Raw genomic sequence first — 19,170 nt, forward strand, 5'->3', positions numbered from 1 at the left:
AGTGGAAGCTCGGAGTCTTAACCACTGGCCTGCCAGGGAAGTCCCAGTCCTGGTTTCTTAATACACCAAACTACGTATATTTCCTGTTCTTGCAGACCGACCCCTATATTTCTCTTACAGAGCTATTTACAAGGACACATTCTTGGTCCTCAGGTTAGTGAGCATTATCAATTCAACTATCTTTACAAGGACACATTCTTGGTCCTCAGGTTAGTGAGCACTATCAATTCAACTATCTCTTCCCATCACTTTCACCTCTAGCAAAGCAGATTTCCTCCATTAAAAAAAAAAAAAAAAAGGCTAAGTAAGGAAAAAAATTCTACTGACCTTGAATAGTTGCCAGTGTACTGTTGCTCATCAGAGCTGGGCTGAGAGCACCACCCAGGGTCCCTGGATTGAGACTGAGTAAGGCACCTCTGAAAGTGCAAAAGAGCAGTCACTTTATTACAATGTAGATGCCTGTGTCAGTTTGACAACATACCCAAATGGATAAGAAAAAGGAAAATACAACTGGGGAAGTATATGGAAATATGTTATTCTCTTTACACTCTTACATGGTTTGGTTAGTACTTCCAAGTTACTGCTTTCCTTGATGCTCACTTGTACAAAGCAAAACAAGGTTATGGTCCACACAAAATGTAAAACTTGCAGTCATTTTGACTCTTTGAATTACTTCATTCTCCTTTTTTCCAAAACAAAAGGAAAAAAATGCCCGAGAAAGGAATATATTTACAAAGTAATGCTTATTTGTTTGATGGTAATATAAAATTGGGAATCCTATTACTGTATCTCTTATTTATGTTTGAGAATTAGAAAGCAGACAGTTCAGAGCTTAATGGAGAAAGCCTAAGAATAAGAGTCAGGAATCCTGGGCTTTCTTCCTGGTCCCATCACTCAGGTATAATCAGTGGCCTGGTGTTCTGTGTCTTCATCTAGAAATAAAGGTATGACTACTGTCCTTCCAGAGTGTTAGGAAACTTAAATCCAACCATAATCAAAATCCTTGTGCTACTACTATAGAGCCACCCATTTCAAAGAGATTATGGCTTTAAAGGATTTTTTGTTTTTGTTTTTTGTCTTTTTTTGCATTTAAGATAGTGATGAAAAAGTATTCCCTACAAGTAACTCCAGGGATGACCTCCTAGCTGTTTCTCAGATGTAAACAAGATGAGAAAGCACCTTACCCAGCTGCAAACTGTGAGGGTGCCATCAGGCCTGGGTTTAGTCCTGCAGCTGCAGCCATGGCAGCAAGACTGGCATTTGCGGGCAACTGTGCAGCTCCTTGGAGGGCAGCAGCGGCTGCTGTCTGCAACCCGGATGCTGTCACCATCACCTGGCTGGTCCCAAGAGGAGAGGACAAAGGAGTGGAGGTGGTGTGTGTTGTGCTGGTCTCACTGGCACTGGATGCCTCGGAGGTGGAGGCTGAGGCAGAGGGGGAGGGACTCAGAGAAGGGGAAGTGACTGCTGAGGAAGCCGGAGGCGCTGTGGAAATCACGGCTGCGGTGTTGTTGGAGGTGGTGTCTGTAGTGCCTGAAAAGGGAATCATATTAGAAAGTGACCTTCTGTAAATGTTTTTGGAAGAATGGCTGCTTTACTCAACCATAATCTATAATCAACTGAATAATTAATTTACCATCCAGTAACCTCTAAACATGTCCTTTTTTATTAACCGAGTTTAGTGTTTCTAGGGAAATTACCCACAAAAACAAACATTTTAAGAACCAAAGCCATGAACCCTACTTTAAGAGGCAAGAGCAATAAAGTAACCATAAAACAAACGGAACACAGCTTTCCATTTCCAATTTCCTATTAAAAAAAAAAATCACAGAAGCTCTAACTACAGAACACAACTGCTCTGGGGAAGAAATGTACAAGCAAAAAAAATCCAAGCTTCTGAAAAGCATTTTCATTAAGAAATCTCCTTAGTAGTCTCTATAGGAAAATCAAAACAAAGCACTGAAATCAAGAAAAACTAAAAGTTACACATTTTTCTCAAATAAGTATCAATAACATGCACAGAAACAGTATGAAAATAACTAAAGGCACATGTCTAGATGCCTTCTTTTTTTTTAATTTTTAAAAATTAAAAAAACAAAACATAATGGTATAAAAAGGTTGAAAGTAAAAGAATTGGAAAAGATATACTGTGCAAATATAAACCAAAAGGAAATTATATAATAACAGATACAGTAGACTTGAAAGCAAAAGCATTACTAGAAATAAACAAGGGCACTTCATATCAACAAGACAAATTTACCAGGAAGTTTTAAATTTGTATGCACTTAACTTCAAATTACACAGAGCAACAGAGCTACAAGGAAAAAATAGACAAATTCACTATCATAATAGGAGATTTAACATACTGCTGTCATTCACTGATAGAGGATACCTCTTTCAGAACCAGGAGACCCCCACCCAAAAAAATTAGTAAGGATATAAAAAACTTAAATAATGTGAGCAGCAAATTTGATTCAACACGCAGATATATAGTCACTATACTCCAAAACTTTAAATTACAAATTAATTTCAAGCATGCTTGGAACATTTTTAAAACTGACCATATTGTGCTATAAGGCAAATTTTAACAAATTTCGAAGTATTAAAATTATACAAAGTGTGTTTCTTGAATTGTAGTTAAGCTACAAATCAGTAACAAAAAAGTAACTAGAAGTTATGAAATACACTACTTCTAAGTAACCCCCCAAAAAACAAATCACAATTGGAGTTAGAAAATAATTTGAACTGAATGATAATAAAAATATTACATACCAAAACTTGGATGTGACTAAACCTGTGCTTACAGGAAAATGTATAGTCTTCTCCCCGCCCCAAGGTAACAGTAGTGTTTCTTTTTTTAATTGCACACATGTCTATAAACCTAATAAATAGGTTTTCTCTATTTTTTTTTACACAGCAGGTTCTTATTAGTCATCAGTTTTATACACATCAGTGTGTACATGTCAATGCCAATCGCCCAATTCATCACACCATCACCCCCACCCCCCTGCCGCTTTCCCCCCTTGGTGTCCCTACGTTTGTTCTCTACATCTGTGTCTCAATTTCTGCCCTGCAAACCGGTTCATCTGTACCATTTTTCTAGGTTCCACATATATGCGTTAATATACGATATTTGTTTTTCTCTTTTTGACTTACTTCACTCTGTATGATAGTCTCTAGATCCATCCACGTCTCAACAAATGACCCAATTTTGTTCCTTTTTATGGCTGAGTAATATTCCATTGTATATATGTACCACATATTCTTTTTTTTTTTTTTTTTTTTGCAGTACGTGGGCCTCTCACTGTTGTGGTCTCTCCCGTTGCAGAGCACAGGCTCCAGACGTGCAGGCTCAGCAGCCATGGCTCACGGGCCCAGCCGCTCCGTGGCATGTGGGATCTCCCCGGACCGGGGCACGAACCTGTATCCCCTGCATTGGCAGGCGGACTCTCAACCACTGCCCCACCAGGGAAGCCCGACCACATATTCTTTATCCATTCATCTATCAATGGGCATTTAGGCTGCTTCCATGACCCGGCTATTGTAAATAGTGCTGCAATTGAACATCAGGGTGCATGTGTCTTTTTGAATTGTGGTTTTCTCTGGGTATATGCCCAGTAGTGGGATTGCTGGATCATATGGTAATTCTATTTTTAGTTTTTTAAGGAACCTCCATACTGTTTTCCATAGTGGCTGTATCAATTTACATTCCCATCAACAGTGCAAGAGGGGTCCCTTTTCTCTACACTCTCTCCAGCATTTGTTCTTTGTAGATTTTCTGATGCTGCCCATTCTAACTGGTGTGAGGTGATACCTCATTGTAGTTTTGATTTGCATTTCTCTAATAATTAGTGATGTTGAACAGCTTTTCATGTGCTTCTTGGCCATCTGTATGTCTTCTTTGGAGAAATGTCTGTTTAGGTCTTCTGCCCATTTTTGGATTGGGTTGTTTGTTTTTTTAATACTGAGCTGCATGAGTTGTTTATGTATTTTGGAGATTAATCCTTTGTCCGTTGATTCGTTTGCAAATATTTTCTCCCATTCTGAGGGTCAGATGCCTTCTTTGCATTAAAAAATTTAAGTGGCTATTGGGTAATGAAAATCAGCTCTCAAAAAGTCTATTGTGGTAAACATTTTCTTCTTTTTTTTTTTTTGGCTGTGCCACACACCTTGTGGGATCTTAGTTCCCCAATCAGGGATCGAACCCGGGGCCCCAGCAGTGAAAGCACCAAGTCCTAACCACTGGACCACCAGAGAATTCCCAACATTTTCTTATTTGAGGAAACAACAACATACAATGATATTATGATTCTCATAAAATTTAGTATGAAAAATGAAGATCTAGAAAATTGTTCTTTGAGAGGCCTAAAAAAAAATCAAAATGCCAAAATTTCTTTTTGTTGTAAGGAGAACAAACATTTAAATACAAATAACTAACTGACATTAAAAATATCACTGACAGCTAAAACATGTTCACTGAAATGGTTTACTATTATAGATCAATATTGTCCAACAGAAATACAGTACATATGTAATTAAATTTTCTAGTAGTCGCATTGAAAATAGTAAAAAGAAACAGGTGAAATTAGTTTTAATATTATGCTCTATTTAACCCAGTATATCCCAAATATATTTCAACATAAAATCAATATTTTAAAAATTTATTGAGTTTTTTCATACTAAGCTTTGAAAAGCAAATCTCAATTTGAACTAGCCACATCTTGCATGCATAAGCCATGAGGCTACTGCTTACCATACTGTATGGCACAGGTCTAAAATATCTCTAGAAGTTAGGCCTAGTATTACTTAAAGAATATCAAGTCGGGCTTCCCTGGTGGTGCAGTGGTTGAGAGTCTGCCTGACGATGCAGGGGACACGGATTCGTGCCCCGGTCCGGGAAGACCCCACATGCCGCGGAGCAGCTGGGCCCGTGAGCCATGGCCACTGAGCCTGCGCGTCCGGAGCCTGTGCTCCACGACGGGAGAGGCCACAACAGTGAGAGGCCCGCGTACCGCAAAAAAAAAAAAAAAAAAAGAATATCAAGTCCCTTTGCCTAAAGCAGAAATAACTGATAAGGCATAGGATAAATAAAGAAGATGCCAACTATTCCCAATGAGCTGTAATTTTGATGCTATCTAACATCATCAAAGTACAGAGCAGGCCCTCTTACTTCAGTAATCAGTAAATGCTACATACAAAAAAATCGGCTGCCTAAACTAGGTGGAACTTCATTTAGCGAAAGTCACTATGTTTTAGGATATAATCAACCACATATATGTGTATAGCAGAACCTAAGTGGTATTTTCTCAAGATAGAGAACTGAAAAAGACCAAAAACATCTATAAAATTTCAATATAATACTTCTATGAGGTATAAAAGACTTCAGAGATGAAAGAAGAACTAGACCAATCAAAATAAGTATTTCAAACCTATAAACATATTGGAAAAAAGATCTATATAAAAGAACTTTCTTTGTGATAAAATCTAACGCTAAGCTGTAGAAGATTCTCTTCTCTCATAATAGCCGCATTAAAAATTCAGGCAGTTTTGTTCTTTTAAAATCTATTTTGATTCCTTCTTCTGGTCTATACTAAGAACACCTAGAATTCATCTCTCATTTTAACTGTTAAGGAAATGTTTCTTCCACATATTGCAGAGCTGGGAGAAAATTAGACACCATCTATTTCAGTACTGACTCTACTTTTCCCATCTCCTATCATGCTACACAAAAGGGCTATGTGGTCTCTGAATTAATCAGGTAAACATATCTTTCTTACTGTTAAGTGAAAAGGGAGGATTTACTCCTTTGTCTGTCCCTCTCAAAAGTATAAATAAGATGATTCCCTCTTTACTGCTGCTGTTCCAAAGTAGAATTACATCTTTGTGGATATTATTAATTACAGTTTCATTATTCAGTTCTAAATCTATCAGACCAATTTATATCACTGAGCTATTGATGCTGTGTTGGGTCCTATGTTTGACAGATTCATACATACTTTTTCACTTTGATACTCTTTTCCTAAGACCTGCCCCCTGTTCTACAGAAAGGTATATATCTTCTCTCACTTCTCTTCTATTGCTAGTAAATTTCAATATAATTTCAATCTTTTCTTCACCAATTTTTCAGCTTATCTAACCTGATTTCACTTACAGGCACTACTTTCTTTTCAAACTTCTGAAATGAACTTGAGGTCAAAGGCTTAAAGTAGCCTTTTCTTCACTCTCCACTGCCATTTTCAGACCATTCGGTATCACTTTCTTAAAATCCCGCATATATACAAAGAAAATCCCAATAATTTCATCAGTGAATTTAACCTGGGCTAAGAGATGATGACTCCAGAAACCATTCAAAGTAGCTCTTTCTGGTTGTTATCCTCCAAACACATTCCAGGTGTCTTCAATATGAATGTCATACGAGCACTAGAGTATAATAATGGGGTCTTCAAATGAATTCTCCCAGTGAATCACCTCTTAATCAATATATATCTTTTATCTATATTCTTGGCAACTTAATTACTTGGACAACTTTGATCAGGGAAGTGATGCGGGCTGAGCTTTAGCGTCCTCAACAACAGAATTAGACGCCATCACCACCTCACAAGGTTAGTAGGAAGTTATGTGCAAGAATATAGTGTGTGGCACATCTTGTTTCCCACCTCATCCTTTTTAATTGAAAAAAAATTTTTTTAATTATTGAAGTATAGTTGATTTACAGTACTGTGTTAGTTTCAGGTGTACAGCAAAGTGATTTAGTTGTATGTGTGTGTATATATATATATATTATTTGCCAGATTCTTTTCCATTATAGTTTATTACAAGACATTGAACATAGTTCCCTGGGCTAGACAGTAAATCCTTGTTGTTTATCTATCTTACATATAGTAGCTTGTATCTGCTAATCCCTTTCTCTATATCGTTCAAATTTTAGTGTATGTGCTGCCAAAGTGAGCACCCACCTCATCCTTTTTAAAAAATAGATTTAGTGAGGTACAATCTGTATGCCATAAAATTCACCCAATTTAAGTGTAAAATTCAATGATTTTTAATATATTGACAGAGTGGTACAGCCACCACCTCAATCTAGTTTATGACTAAAAAAGATCCCTTGTGCCTATTTGCAGTCACACCTGTTCCCACCTACAGCCTCCAGTCACCTGCTTTTTGCATCTGTAGATTTACCTTTCCCAGACATGACACATAAATGGAATCATACAATTTGTAGTCTTTTGCATCTAGCTTTCTTCAGTTAGCATACTGCTTTCAAGGTTTATCCATGTTGTAGCATGAACCAATACTCCCTTCTGGCTGAAGAGTGTTACACTACGCGGATAGACCACATGGTGTTTAATTCATTCATCAATTGATGGGCAATGGTTTGTTTCCAGTTTTTTGTTTTTTTAAAAAAATTAGTTAGTTAATTAATTAATTAATTTTTGCCTGTATTGGGTCTTCATTGCTCAGGCTTTCTCTAGTTGCGGCGAGTGGGGGCTACTCTTCGTTGCGGGCATGGGCTTCTTATGGCAGTGGCCTCTCTTGTTGTGGAGCACAGGCTCTAGGTGCGCGGGCCTCAGTAGCTGCGGTACACGGGCTCAGTAGCTGTGGCTTGCGGGCTCTAGAGCACAGGCTCAGTAGTTGTGGCGCACGGGCTTAGTTGCTCCGTGGCATGTGGGATCTTCCTGGACCAGGGCTCGAACCCGTGTCCCCTGCATTGGCAGGTGGATTCTTAACCACTGCACCACCAGGGAAGTCTCTCCAGCTTTTTATTATTATGAATAATGCTGTTATGATAATTTGTGTCAAAGTTTTTGTGGAAATGTTTTCATTTCTCTTGGGGGAAATGTCGGGTAGGATGGTAATTTTATGTTTAAAGTTTAAAGACAATGCCGAAGTGTCTTCCAAAGTGGCTGTATCATTTTACATTCCCACCAGCGATGCATGAAGGTTTTAGTTTCTCCACATCCTTGCCAAGACTTATTATTTTTGGTCTTCTTGATTATAGCCATTCTATTGAGTATGAAGTAATATCTCATTATGATTTTTATTTTTTATATGAAAACATTTATTATATTCAAAAGATAAATTTATAATATGTTACACATGAAAAACGTACAAAGCTCCTATGTGGGACAGCTTCTTAGAACGTAAAGGTAATTTAAAATTACTATGAATGTACTACATTTTATAGTATAAGCTTCTGTCTGTTTGAACAATGTAATGATTGTTCTTTAGGATTAAAACAAGATTCTGCAGTAGCCATCTCTGTAGCTATACAGTAACAGCACTCTGCTGAGCAATAATGTTGAACATCTTTTCATGTGCTTATTAGTCATTCCTATATCTTCTTTGGTATAATGTATATTTAAAATCTTTTGCCTCTTTACAATACTAAGTCACCTGTATTCTTACTATTGAATTTTAAGAATTCTTTATATGTTCTAGATATAATTCCTTTATCAGATATATGATTTACAAATGGAATATCTCTCCATTCATTTTTCTGGTGAGTTCATTGAGAGAGTATATTTATTTTGTATCTTGCAACAACACTGAATTCATTACTAGTTCTAGTAGGCTTTTTGGTGTGTGAATTCCTTGAGAATTTTATACATATAGGATAATGAAAACAAAGACAGTTTTAACTTCTCCCCTTCCAAATCGGATGTTTAAAATTTTTTTCCATTATTAAGCTGACTATAACCTCTACTAAAATGCTAATTAGAAGTCTGCTAGAGCAAACATTCTTGCTTTATTCCCAGTCTTAGCGGGGGAAAGCATTCAGTCTTTCTCCGTTTAGTATGCTGTTACCTGTAGGTTTTTTAGTAGATGCTCTTTATCAGGTTAGGAAGTCCCCTTCTATTCTAGGTTTTTATCATGAATGGGTGTTAGATTTTGTCAAATGCTTTTTCTATATCTAGTGAGATGATCATGAGGTTTTGGTCCTTTCTTCTATTACTATGGTGTACTACATTAATTTATGTTCAGTTATTAAATCAACTTTCATTCCTGGGATAACCCCTTGGTCATAATGTATAATCTTTTTTATATGTTGCTGGATTTGATTTGCTAAGATTTTGTTGAGGATTTTTGTGTGCATTTTCATGAGGGATATGGGTTCATAACCTTTTTCTTGTGATAACTCTGTCTGGCTTTAGAATCAAGGTAATATTGACTTCATACAATGAGTTGTTCCTCCTCCTCTATCTTCTGGAAGAGACTGCTAAAGGTTAATTCTTATTTCTTTGTGAAATATCTGATAAGAGTTCACTGCTAAAGCCCTCTGAGTCCAGGCATTTCTTTTTGATTCACTTACTTTACTTGTTTTAGGTCTTTTAAAGGTTTTCTATTTCTTTTTGAGTCAGTTTTGGTAATTTGAGTCTCAAAATTTGTCCATTTCACCTAAGTTGCCTAATTTTGGGGGCCAAAAACTTGTTCATAATATACCAGAATGCTGCATGAGGTAGCAATTCCATTCCTAAATATATACCCAAGAGAACTGAAAACATATAACCACATAAAAACTTGTATTGAGCTTTGTGATGACCTAGAGGGGTGGGATAGGGAGGGTGGGAGGGAGGCTCCAGAGGGAGGGGATATGGGGATATATGTATATGTATAGCTGATTCACTTTGTTGTACAGCAGAAACTAACACAACATTGTAAAGCAATTATACTCCAATAAAGATACAAAAAAAATACTTGTATTGATACATGCATACTCATAGCAACAGTATTCAAAATGGACCCAAACTGGAAGCAACTCAAATGTCCATCAACTCCGGAATAATAAACAAAGTATGGTATATCCATGGAATGAAATATCACTCAACTATTAAAAGGAATGAAGTTCCAATATATTCTGCAACATGGATAAACCTTGGAAATATGCTAAATGGAAGAAACCAGACCCAGAGGGTCATATATTACATGATTCCATTTACATGAAATGTCTGAGACAGGTAAATTCATAAAGACAGAGTAAGTAAGGGGAGAAGTGAATGGGGAGAGACTGATAAGGGTTATGGGATTGCATACAGTTCATTATGAAACACTACTTTGGAAAAAGAATTGGAGGCAGAGCTTGTTTAGTTGAGATTTTTTTTTTTTTTTTTTTTTTTTTGCGGTACGCGGGCCTCTCACTGTTGTGGCCTCTCCCGTTGTGGAGCACAGGCTCCGGACGCGCAGGCTCAGTGGCCATGGCTCACAGGCCCAGCCGCTCCGCGGCATGTGGGATCCTCCTGGACCGGGGCACGAACCCGTGTTCCCTGCATTGGCAGGTGGACTCTCAACCACTGCGCCACCAGGGAAGCCCTAGTTGAGATTATTAAGGGCTGTGGAATTTTTACAAGTTCTTAAGACACAGAAGAATACATATCTTTCTGGAGCAGTACAGTCATGATCATTCATTTCCTATTGTAGAAAAGTTTACCAGGTACAGCCACTATGGAAAACAGTACGGAGGTTCCTCAGAAAACTAAAATACCATATGATCCAGCAATCCACTCCTGGGAATATACCTAGAGAAAACTATAATTCAAAAAGATACATAGGCTTCCCTGGTGGCGCAGTGGGTGGGAGTCCGCCTGCCAATGCAGGGACATGGGTTCGAGCCCAGGTCAGGGAGGATCCCGCATGCCGCGAAGCAACTAAGCCTGTGCACCACGGCTGCTGAGCCTGCGCTCTAGAGCCCATGAGCCACAACTACTGAGCCCACGTTCCACAACTGCTGAGGCCCGCACACCTAGAGCCCATGCTCCACAAGAGAGGCCACCGCAATGAGAAGCCTGCGCACTGCAATGAGGAGTGGCCCCTGCTCACTGCAACTAGAGAGCCCGCGTGCAGCAACAAGGACCCAATGCAGCCAAAAAAAAAAAAAAAGATACATGCATGCACCCCTATGTTCATAGATAGCAGCACTGTTCACAATAGCTAAAACAAGGAAACAACCTAAATGTCCACTGACAGATGACTGGATAAAGACGTGGTACATATATACAATAGAATACTACTTAGCCATAAAAAAGAATGAAATAACACAATTTGCAGCAACATGGATGTAACTAGAAATTACCATACTAAGTGAAGTAAGTCAGAAAGAGAAATACAAATACCATATGATATCACTTACATGTGGAATCTAAAATTTGGCACAAATGAACCTATCTACAAAACAGAAACTGACTCAGAGACACAGAGGACAGATTTGTGGTTGCTGAGGGGGAGGGGGGAGAGAGAGGGATGGACTGGGAGTTTGGGGTTGGTAGATGCAAACTATTACATTTAGGATGGATAAACAACAAGGTCCTAATGTAGAGCACAGGGAACTATATTGAATATCCTGTGATAAACCATAATGAAAAAGAACATAAAAAAGCATGTCTCTATGTGCATAACTGAGTCATTTTGCTGTACAGCAGATTGGCACAACATTGTAAATCAACTATACTATAATAAAAAAAGATTTAAAAAAATTTAAAAATGGAAAAGTTTTACCAAGGACCTATTATGTACCAAGCACTATGTCAGATACTGGGAAAATAAAAATGACCATGGCAATCACACAACATTTCTCTTAGAAGAGGGCAGACTAAGGGTATGTTTATTCCTTCATTTCTAAAATGCTGTCCCAAAAGATGGTAAAGTAATAAAAAAGGGAGTGAGAGCTCTGGGAGTGAGATTTCAGAAAACTTGAGAATTTGATGTATTTGCAGAAATGAGAAAGAGGTTAAAATTGGGTGGTAGAGAAACCAACCATAGTCCAGAAGGGCACAATAGAAGACTACGATAGAGGTGGGAATTATTTACCCCAATGGAGCCCTGAGGGGATTTCAAGCTCCGTGTTGTCAACACCAAGGCAGGAGTAGGAAACAAGGGCAGAGAACAGGGTGACCAGACTGTTCACACACCAGCTCTGTCAGGGGGACTTTTCCTCCCCCCACCAGACTTATCATCTAAGCATTAACTAATGTCACCTACTACTCTTCAAAGAAAATAAAAATCTGAGCATGGAAGGTTAAGAATTTTAGTGTAAGCACTGGCATCCCTCTCATTTGAGGAAGGTGTGAGGGTAGAGCCTGGTCCGCCTGTCTGCTTTCCACCCACAGGCCCTGAGCAAAGTCTGGCAGTTCTCTCCCCACAGTCACAGCTCACAGCTCCCTTCCAATCAGGGGAAAGGATGCTGAGTAACAGAAGCTACACAAGTGCAGAAAAAGCCTTACAAGCTACTGATATTAAGTACTAAGGCCTTGCATTCATCGGTATGACTAAATAATCAAAAATTAACAGACAATGAAAAAATCCACAGAACAAAAGAAATGGAACCAAATAAATAAGCAGAATTGAGGCCAGAAGAAGCAACTTAAATACAATTCTAATTTGTACTGTATCTGCAAATTAAAAATAGATTGCTATAAAAAGGTGGAATCAGAACAAAGAAACATTCTTAGAAATTAAAAATATGATTTTGGAAAAACATACAAATGACAACAATAAAAAATGAGCACACAGGAACAGTTAGATAAAATTCAGGATATATTTCCAAGAATGAAGTAAAAAAAGTTAAAAAATGAAAAACACAAGAGAAAAGTTAGAGATATATAGGATCAATTTAGAGAGTTTAAAGTCTTTAAAATATGTTCCAGAAATAAGGAAGAAAGACAAATTACCAGAGTTAAAGAAAGACATTAATTCAAATTGAAAATGCCCACTGAACGCCAAGGAGGACAAATTTAAAAGGCCCATATGCCTTGATACCTTCTAGTGAAATTTCACTAGAGGATAAAGGATAAAAAGATCCTTAAAGTTTACAGAGGGAAAGACAAATGATGAACAAATCGGAGTTAGACTGAAATCAGACTTTTCATTGGCAACACTGGATACTAAAATACAACAGAGCAATACCTTCTAAGTTCAAAGGAAAAGTAATTTTGTACCTAAAATTCTATTACTATACAAACTACAAATACTGTGAGGGCAAAATACTTTTCAGTTATGCATGTATTGGAAATTTTCCCTCCCACATAATCTTTCCAAATACAGAAAAAAAATTACTTGAGAGTGTGCACCAGGCAAAACAAAAAGGAATCAAAGGTAGAGGGAGACATGGGCTCTCAGAAATATTGGATCTAACTCAGGAACACAGTGAAAAGAAGTTAAAATAAGCAATTATAGGGATTCCAAGGAGAAAGCCTTCAGGAAGAAAGTAGATTGCGTTAGATAAGCTGTATGATTAAGATACTGGATGTCTTTCATAAATAATATGAGTGAAAGAATATGCTACTTCTGTCAACTGAAAAAAGAAAAAAGCAATACAGAAATGTCAGAGGAAAAGAGGCTATAATAAGAAAGTTATGGTCCAAATAGGAAAAAAATTAAAACAAGGTATGATTTTCAGCAACTGCTGACAAGAGGAAGAAAAGAAAATCCATTTGACACTGACTCTTGTAAACTTCTCTTTCAAGGAGCAAGGTTTAAGTGTCATAAGATTACATTTTTCACCCTAATCATATGAGCTGTCCCTGAACGATATTTATACAAATGTAACGTTATGGTATTCATTTTCTATCGCTATTTAACAAAGTACTACAAACTTAGCAGCATGAAACAATTGATTCAACTTTGTTGTACAACAGAAACTAATACAGTATTGTGAAGCAATTACACTCCAATAAAGATTTATTTAAAAAATAAATAAAAACTGGGCTTCCCTGGTGGCGCAGTGGTTGAGAGTCCGCCTGCTAATGCAGGGGACACAGGTTCGTGCCCCGGTCCAGGAAGATCCCACATGCCGCGGAGCGGCTAGGCCCGTGAGCCATGGCCGCTGAGCCTGCGTGTCCAGAGCCTGTCCCACAACGGGAAAGGCCACAACAGTAAGAGGGCCGCGCATGCAAATAAATAAATAAATAAATAAGTAAGTAAGTAAGTAAGTAAGTAAGTAAATAAGTAAATAAATAAGTAAGTAAGTAAGTAAGTAAATAAATAAATAAATAAATAAAAAGGAAAAATAACCCCCACACATTTACTATCTCACAGTTTCTGTGGGTCAGGTGTGCAGGCACAGTCTAGCTGGTCCTCTGCAAGGCCACAATCAAGGGGTCAGCTAGACAGTTCCATTCTGGAAGCATGACTGGGGAAGAATATGTTGCCAGGCTCACTTGGGTTGCTGGCAGAAATCATTTGGCAGAATTTGCTTGCTGCTCTAGACTAAGTGCCCAGCTTCTTTTTGGCTGTTGGCTGAAGGCCACCCTCAGCGCCTAGAGGTCATCCTCAGTACCCTGATTTGTGAGCTTCCTAACATGGTTGTTTATTTCTTACTTCATCAAACTGGTGAGGAGGGTCTCTAGAGTAAGTCTGGGAACAAGATGGAGTCTTACAAAATGTAGTATAATCATGGAGTGACAACCTATCACCTTTGCCACATTTTATTGATGAGAAGCAAACCAAAGGCTCAGCCCACACTCAAGGGGAAAGGATTACACAAAGGCATGAACACTAGCAGGCAGACACCATGGTGGGGGAGGGTCACCTTAGACTTTGTCTGTTACAATTATAAATGCTGATTATTTTTTTCTCTTAATTTAGATTTATCAAGCGTTGAAACTTATTTGCTTCTGATCTAAACATTTTTCATTTTGTAACTTACTTTTTGTGTGTATATAATTTTATTTTATTTTTTTTAATTTATTAAAAAAATTTTATTGGCGTATAGTTGCTTTACAATGTTGTGTTAGTTTCCTCTGTACAACAAAGTGAATCAGCTATACGTATACACATATCCCCTCCTCTTTGGATTTCCTTCTCATTTAGGTCACCATAGAGCATCGAGGAGAGTTCTCTGTGCTATACAGTAGGTTCTCATTAGTTACCTATTTTATACATAGTATCAATAGTGTATATATGTCAATCCCACTCTCCCAATTCATATCGCCCCCTTCCTTCCCCCTTGGTATCCATACATTTGTTCTCTACGTCTGTGTCTCTAGTTCTGCTTTGCAAATAAGATCATCTATACCTATAAGTGCTGATCATTAATTTAACATTTTTAGAGACTTCTGCCTTTGACCATAAGAGTAAATGATAGCAAACTTACCCTTACACTATAACAAGAATAGAGAAATATATGAGAAAATGTTTTAAATATGAGAAAATAGGCAGCACAGGGCTGTGATCCCTGAAGAAAAGGAAACAAATGATGTGAGCCCTATAATTGCCTGGACTTTATTTGGAAGCACTTTCTAAATTGCTGCACCAGAAGAGGAAACTAAGTAGAACACAGCAATTTCAATGATTTCAGGAGACAAAGCCCGTCGCTGGATGCTGAAATGGCTGGAATTTGCAGGAGAGAGTACTGGAAAGGAAGAAACTAACAGAGAAAGAACTCTAGAAATGTGCATAGGGGCTTCCTAGAATCTTTGGTTGAATACTAAATTGCACATGCACAGGGAAACCCCATGAGTCCAGGCAGGGAGGCTGTAAACTGAATGATCCTTGGAATTCATGCAGGACAGGGAGATAGTCCAGTTCCAACTACACAGAGAGTAGAGACTATTGAATATCTGGGCATTCATTAGAGACCCCAGAAGGGTCACACCTTAAACTAGTGAAGGCTACTCTAGGGCCAATCTAATAAAGCTTTAAAAATAAGCCTTGAAAGGATCAAGCTGATCTGTAGTAACCTATCTGCCCGCCAAAGCAAACTCAAAAACTCTTTAAAGGAAGACATCAAAATCCAGATGTATAATCCCCTTCTCTTGAGTATAGGCAGATCTGTGAATATGACGGGAGATGTGGTAGCCACTCCTTTAATTGGGTTATATCATATGACAAAGGTGAGAGGACTGACTACCTTATATTGCATAAGACCCTCCATAGCAGCTGACTGGAGAGAGATTCTCATGTTGCCTTTGAAGAAACTGCCATGTCATGAGAAGGTCATGAGGCTAGGACTTGGGGTTAGCCTGTAGGAGCTGAGAGTGATCTAGCTGACAGCCAGCAAAAAAAATGGGGACTTCAGTCCTATAACCACAAGGAGCAGAATTCTGCCAACTAATGAACCTGGAAGATCTTGGGTGTCATATGAGGTCACAGCCCCAGCCAACATCTTGATTTCAGCCTGGTAAGTCCCTGAGCAGAGGACCCAGCTCTAACCCATGCCTAAACTTGCAACCTACAGAACTATGGGATAGTAAATGAGTATTGGTTTAGGCCACTAAGTTTGTGGTAATTTGTTACACACCAACAGAAAACTAATATGCTTGGAAAGAAGACAACAATGTCTGCTCTTACCACTTCCCTCAGCTGGAATTTCTAGTCTATGCAATATTTATCAATGAAGGTGAAACAAAACCTATTTCACCGTTATAAAAGATGAAAAATAGCCCTTAAGTATATGAAATGATGTTCAACTTCACATGATTAGAAAACTGAAATTTAAAGTACATTGAGATACAATTTCTAACATATCATGTTGGTAAAAATTAAAAAGTGTAACATTCTGTTGTGGAGGCTATGGGGAAACTGGCCCTCTCATGTATTGTTAGTGGGAATGAAAATAAGTACAATCCTTTTGGAAGGCAATTTGATAGTATCCAACAAAACAACAGTATCCAACAACACATAGGTGTGTACCTTTTGACCCAGCAATTCTACTTCTCGAAATTTACCCTCAAGACACATTTCCAACAGTACAAAAATACATATCCACAAGGTTATTCCTGAAGCATAGTCTATAATTACAAAATACTGGAAACAAACTCAATGTCCATACAACAGGAATGGGGTTAAATAAACTGTAGTACATCCACATAACAGAGTAGTCTACAACAATGAAACAGAATAATTAAGATTTCTATGAACTAATGTGGAGTGATTGTCAGGATATTTTGTTAAGTGAAAAAACTGAAGTGCAGAAGATCACCTAAGTATGATACCTTTAAAGTAACAAACAGGGGTAAATTAAAAAAGAAATAAATCTCTACTCAACAGTTCAAAAGAAACACAGGAAGGGCACAGATAGGAATGGGATGGAAAGGATACAGAGAATTATGATAGAAGGGAATGACATTTTTTTGAGGAGAACTTTTTTTTTTCTTTTTGTGGTACGCGGGCCTCTGACCGCTGTGGCCTCTCCCGTTGTGGAGCACAGGCTCCGGACGCGCAGGCCCAGTGGCCATGGCTCACGGGCCCAGCCGCTCCGCGGCATGTGGGATCCTCCCAGACCGGGACACGAACCCATGTCCCCTGCATTGGCAGGCGGACTCTCAACCACTGTGCCACCAGGGAAGCCCAAGGAGAACTTTTTGTATAGTCTTACCTTTTAAAACCATGTTAGTATCTCATATTCTTAAAAAAATCACAAGGATGCGAGGAGAAACACTAACATTGAATACAAACAAAACAAATAAACTGACCTGAATTTCAAATGAATAATGTTACTACACTGAAGAAGATATAAAAAGAACTAACCAAAATAACTTTTGAACACAGTATTTGGGCTTTATGCCTTTAGGCTTAAGACAAGAACTCTAAACTGAACTGAATTAGTAGGTCTTTTCTTTTCAGAGGCATGGGTTAGCAATTTTGAAACCACTTTCTTTTCACTACAGGATTGAACAATTAAGTAACTTGTTATTGTTGATAATGGGAGCCAGGATACTCACTGTCACTGAGAAGGGAGTTAAAATACGGAAAGAGGTTAGGATAGAAAAGAACAAACTATAGGATAATGGATTGGAATTGGAGATATCAGTATGAACTCATGGATTTTAAGGAGGCTGATTCTAGGCCAGAGGCAGAGAAACTTTAAGATGAAGCTGAACATCTTGTGTGCTAAAAAATAAGGAAGCACTCAAAGAATGCTAGGGACATGTCAAAAGGGCACAGGAGCCACCGTGAAGTAGTTCCCATTGGCTAAATCTGGGACAATCTGAATATTACAATAAAAAGTGATAGTAGGATTCTAACCTACTGAATACAGAATGATTTCTGAGTCCATATTGATACAGATAGCCTGGATCTGTTATTACTCATATAATTCCATCATTTCTTCCACATTTATTAGTTGGCTTTCAACTGTAAGGATGAACTTTTCCTTTTCCCCTGTATTTCTTGTTTATTAAAAAATAGACAGTAAAGTATTCAGGGGAAAAGGGCTTATCTGTGACTTGCTCTTATAACAGTTCAGAAAAAAATCACATACAGAAACACAAAGAGAAAAAGGAGAAAGCAAACATAGTAAGATTTTAATATTTGGAGAATGTGAGGAAGAGATTTAGGATTTCTCTGAACTATTCTTACAACTTTTCTGTAAGTCTGAAATTATGTTAAAATAAAAAAATTAAGAAAAAGCTATATGTATGAAGGTGTTCATTATAGCATTATTTATAACAGTGAAAACTTCATTTATTTAATAATTACTGGGTATCTTACACTCTAGGTAGTGTGCTGGACACGAGGAATACAATAGCGAACAAGCAAGACCAGTTCCGTGGCTTAGAGACTGAGAGGTTTCCTGGGATGTAATATTTGCGGGGCTCAAACTGGAAGAGTTGGTCACCCTCGGTTGAACTTAACCATGATGGTAACATATGGAAATGGTTATGAAATTACAGTACAACCATTTGATATAAGGGCAAGAGTAGAAAAGTAAAAACTATAATAACAGAGGAAGATACTTATTATTAGAGTTAAGCTAAAAACAAAGGACACACTATAAATACTATTAGAATTGTACATCTATGTACATATAAAAACAGATACAAAGACAAAATAAAAATAGTACTCACGGTGATTGTGTCTTTCCTATTTGAATTTCCTATGTTAAATATTTTAATGATTAAAGAAAAATTTCATTCCAAAAGTTACTAACATTTCAGAAAACTGTCATAATTAAATCTAAATAAATGGGCCACGTAATTGAGTTTAAGAAAATCTGATTAGGCAGTTAAGATCACCAAAAAATAAAAAAAATTTTTAGCTAGTTTTGAGCATGTATATCTTAAAATTCCCTTCTGCCTCAGATTTGTGCCATTTTCTAAGAAATCTGCAAAGCTACTGTTCTTAATGCCTGAACCATTAGGAATTTTTTTTTTGGCAAAAGATGGGTATCTTTAAACCTAATGTAATATGACTTACAATTTGTTTGGAAGGTAAAGTACACAATTTACCAGCCAGTGGCAG

The 19,170-nt window shown here is 37.7% G+C and overlaps 1 protein-coding gene across 4 annotated transcripts in view; it reads right to left on the bottom strand.

Moving 5' to 3' along the window:
* The window catches only part of POU2F1 (POU class 2 homeobox 1), a 184,092-nt gene that overhangs the window by 13,935 nt on the left and 150,987 nt on the right, over positions 1–19,170 (bottom strand). For all 4 annotated transcript variants that reach the window (XR_009531235.1, XM_060091317.1, XM_060091315.1 and 1 more), the window contains exons 14-15: positions 1,185–1,530; positions 328–416 (exon numbers count right to left, since the gene is read on the bottom strand). Coding sequence is in view for 3 of the 4 variants with exons in the window: in XM_060091317.1 (XP_059947300.1) it covers positions 328–416; positions 1,185–1,530 (435 nt within the window). In the remaining variant the exon portion in view is untranslated. The remainder of the gene's footprint in view (positions 1–327; positions 417–1,184; positions 1,531–19,170) is intronic.

Source organism: Mesoplodon densirostris, chromosome 2, assembly GCF_025265405.1.
Source record: "Mesoplodon densirostris isolate mMesDen1 chromosome 2, mMesDen1 primary haplotype, whole genome shotgun sequence".
Lineage (NCBI taxonomy): Eukaryota > Metazoa > Chordata > Mammalia > Artiodactyla > Ziphiidae > Mesoplodon > Mesoplodon densirostris.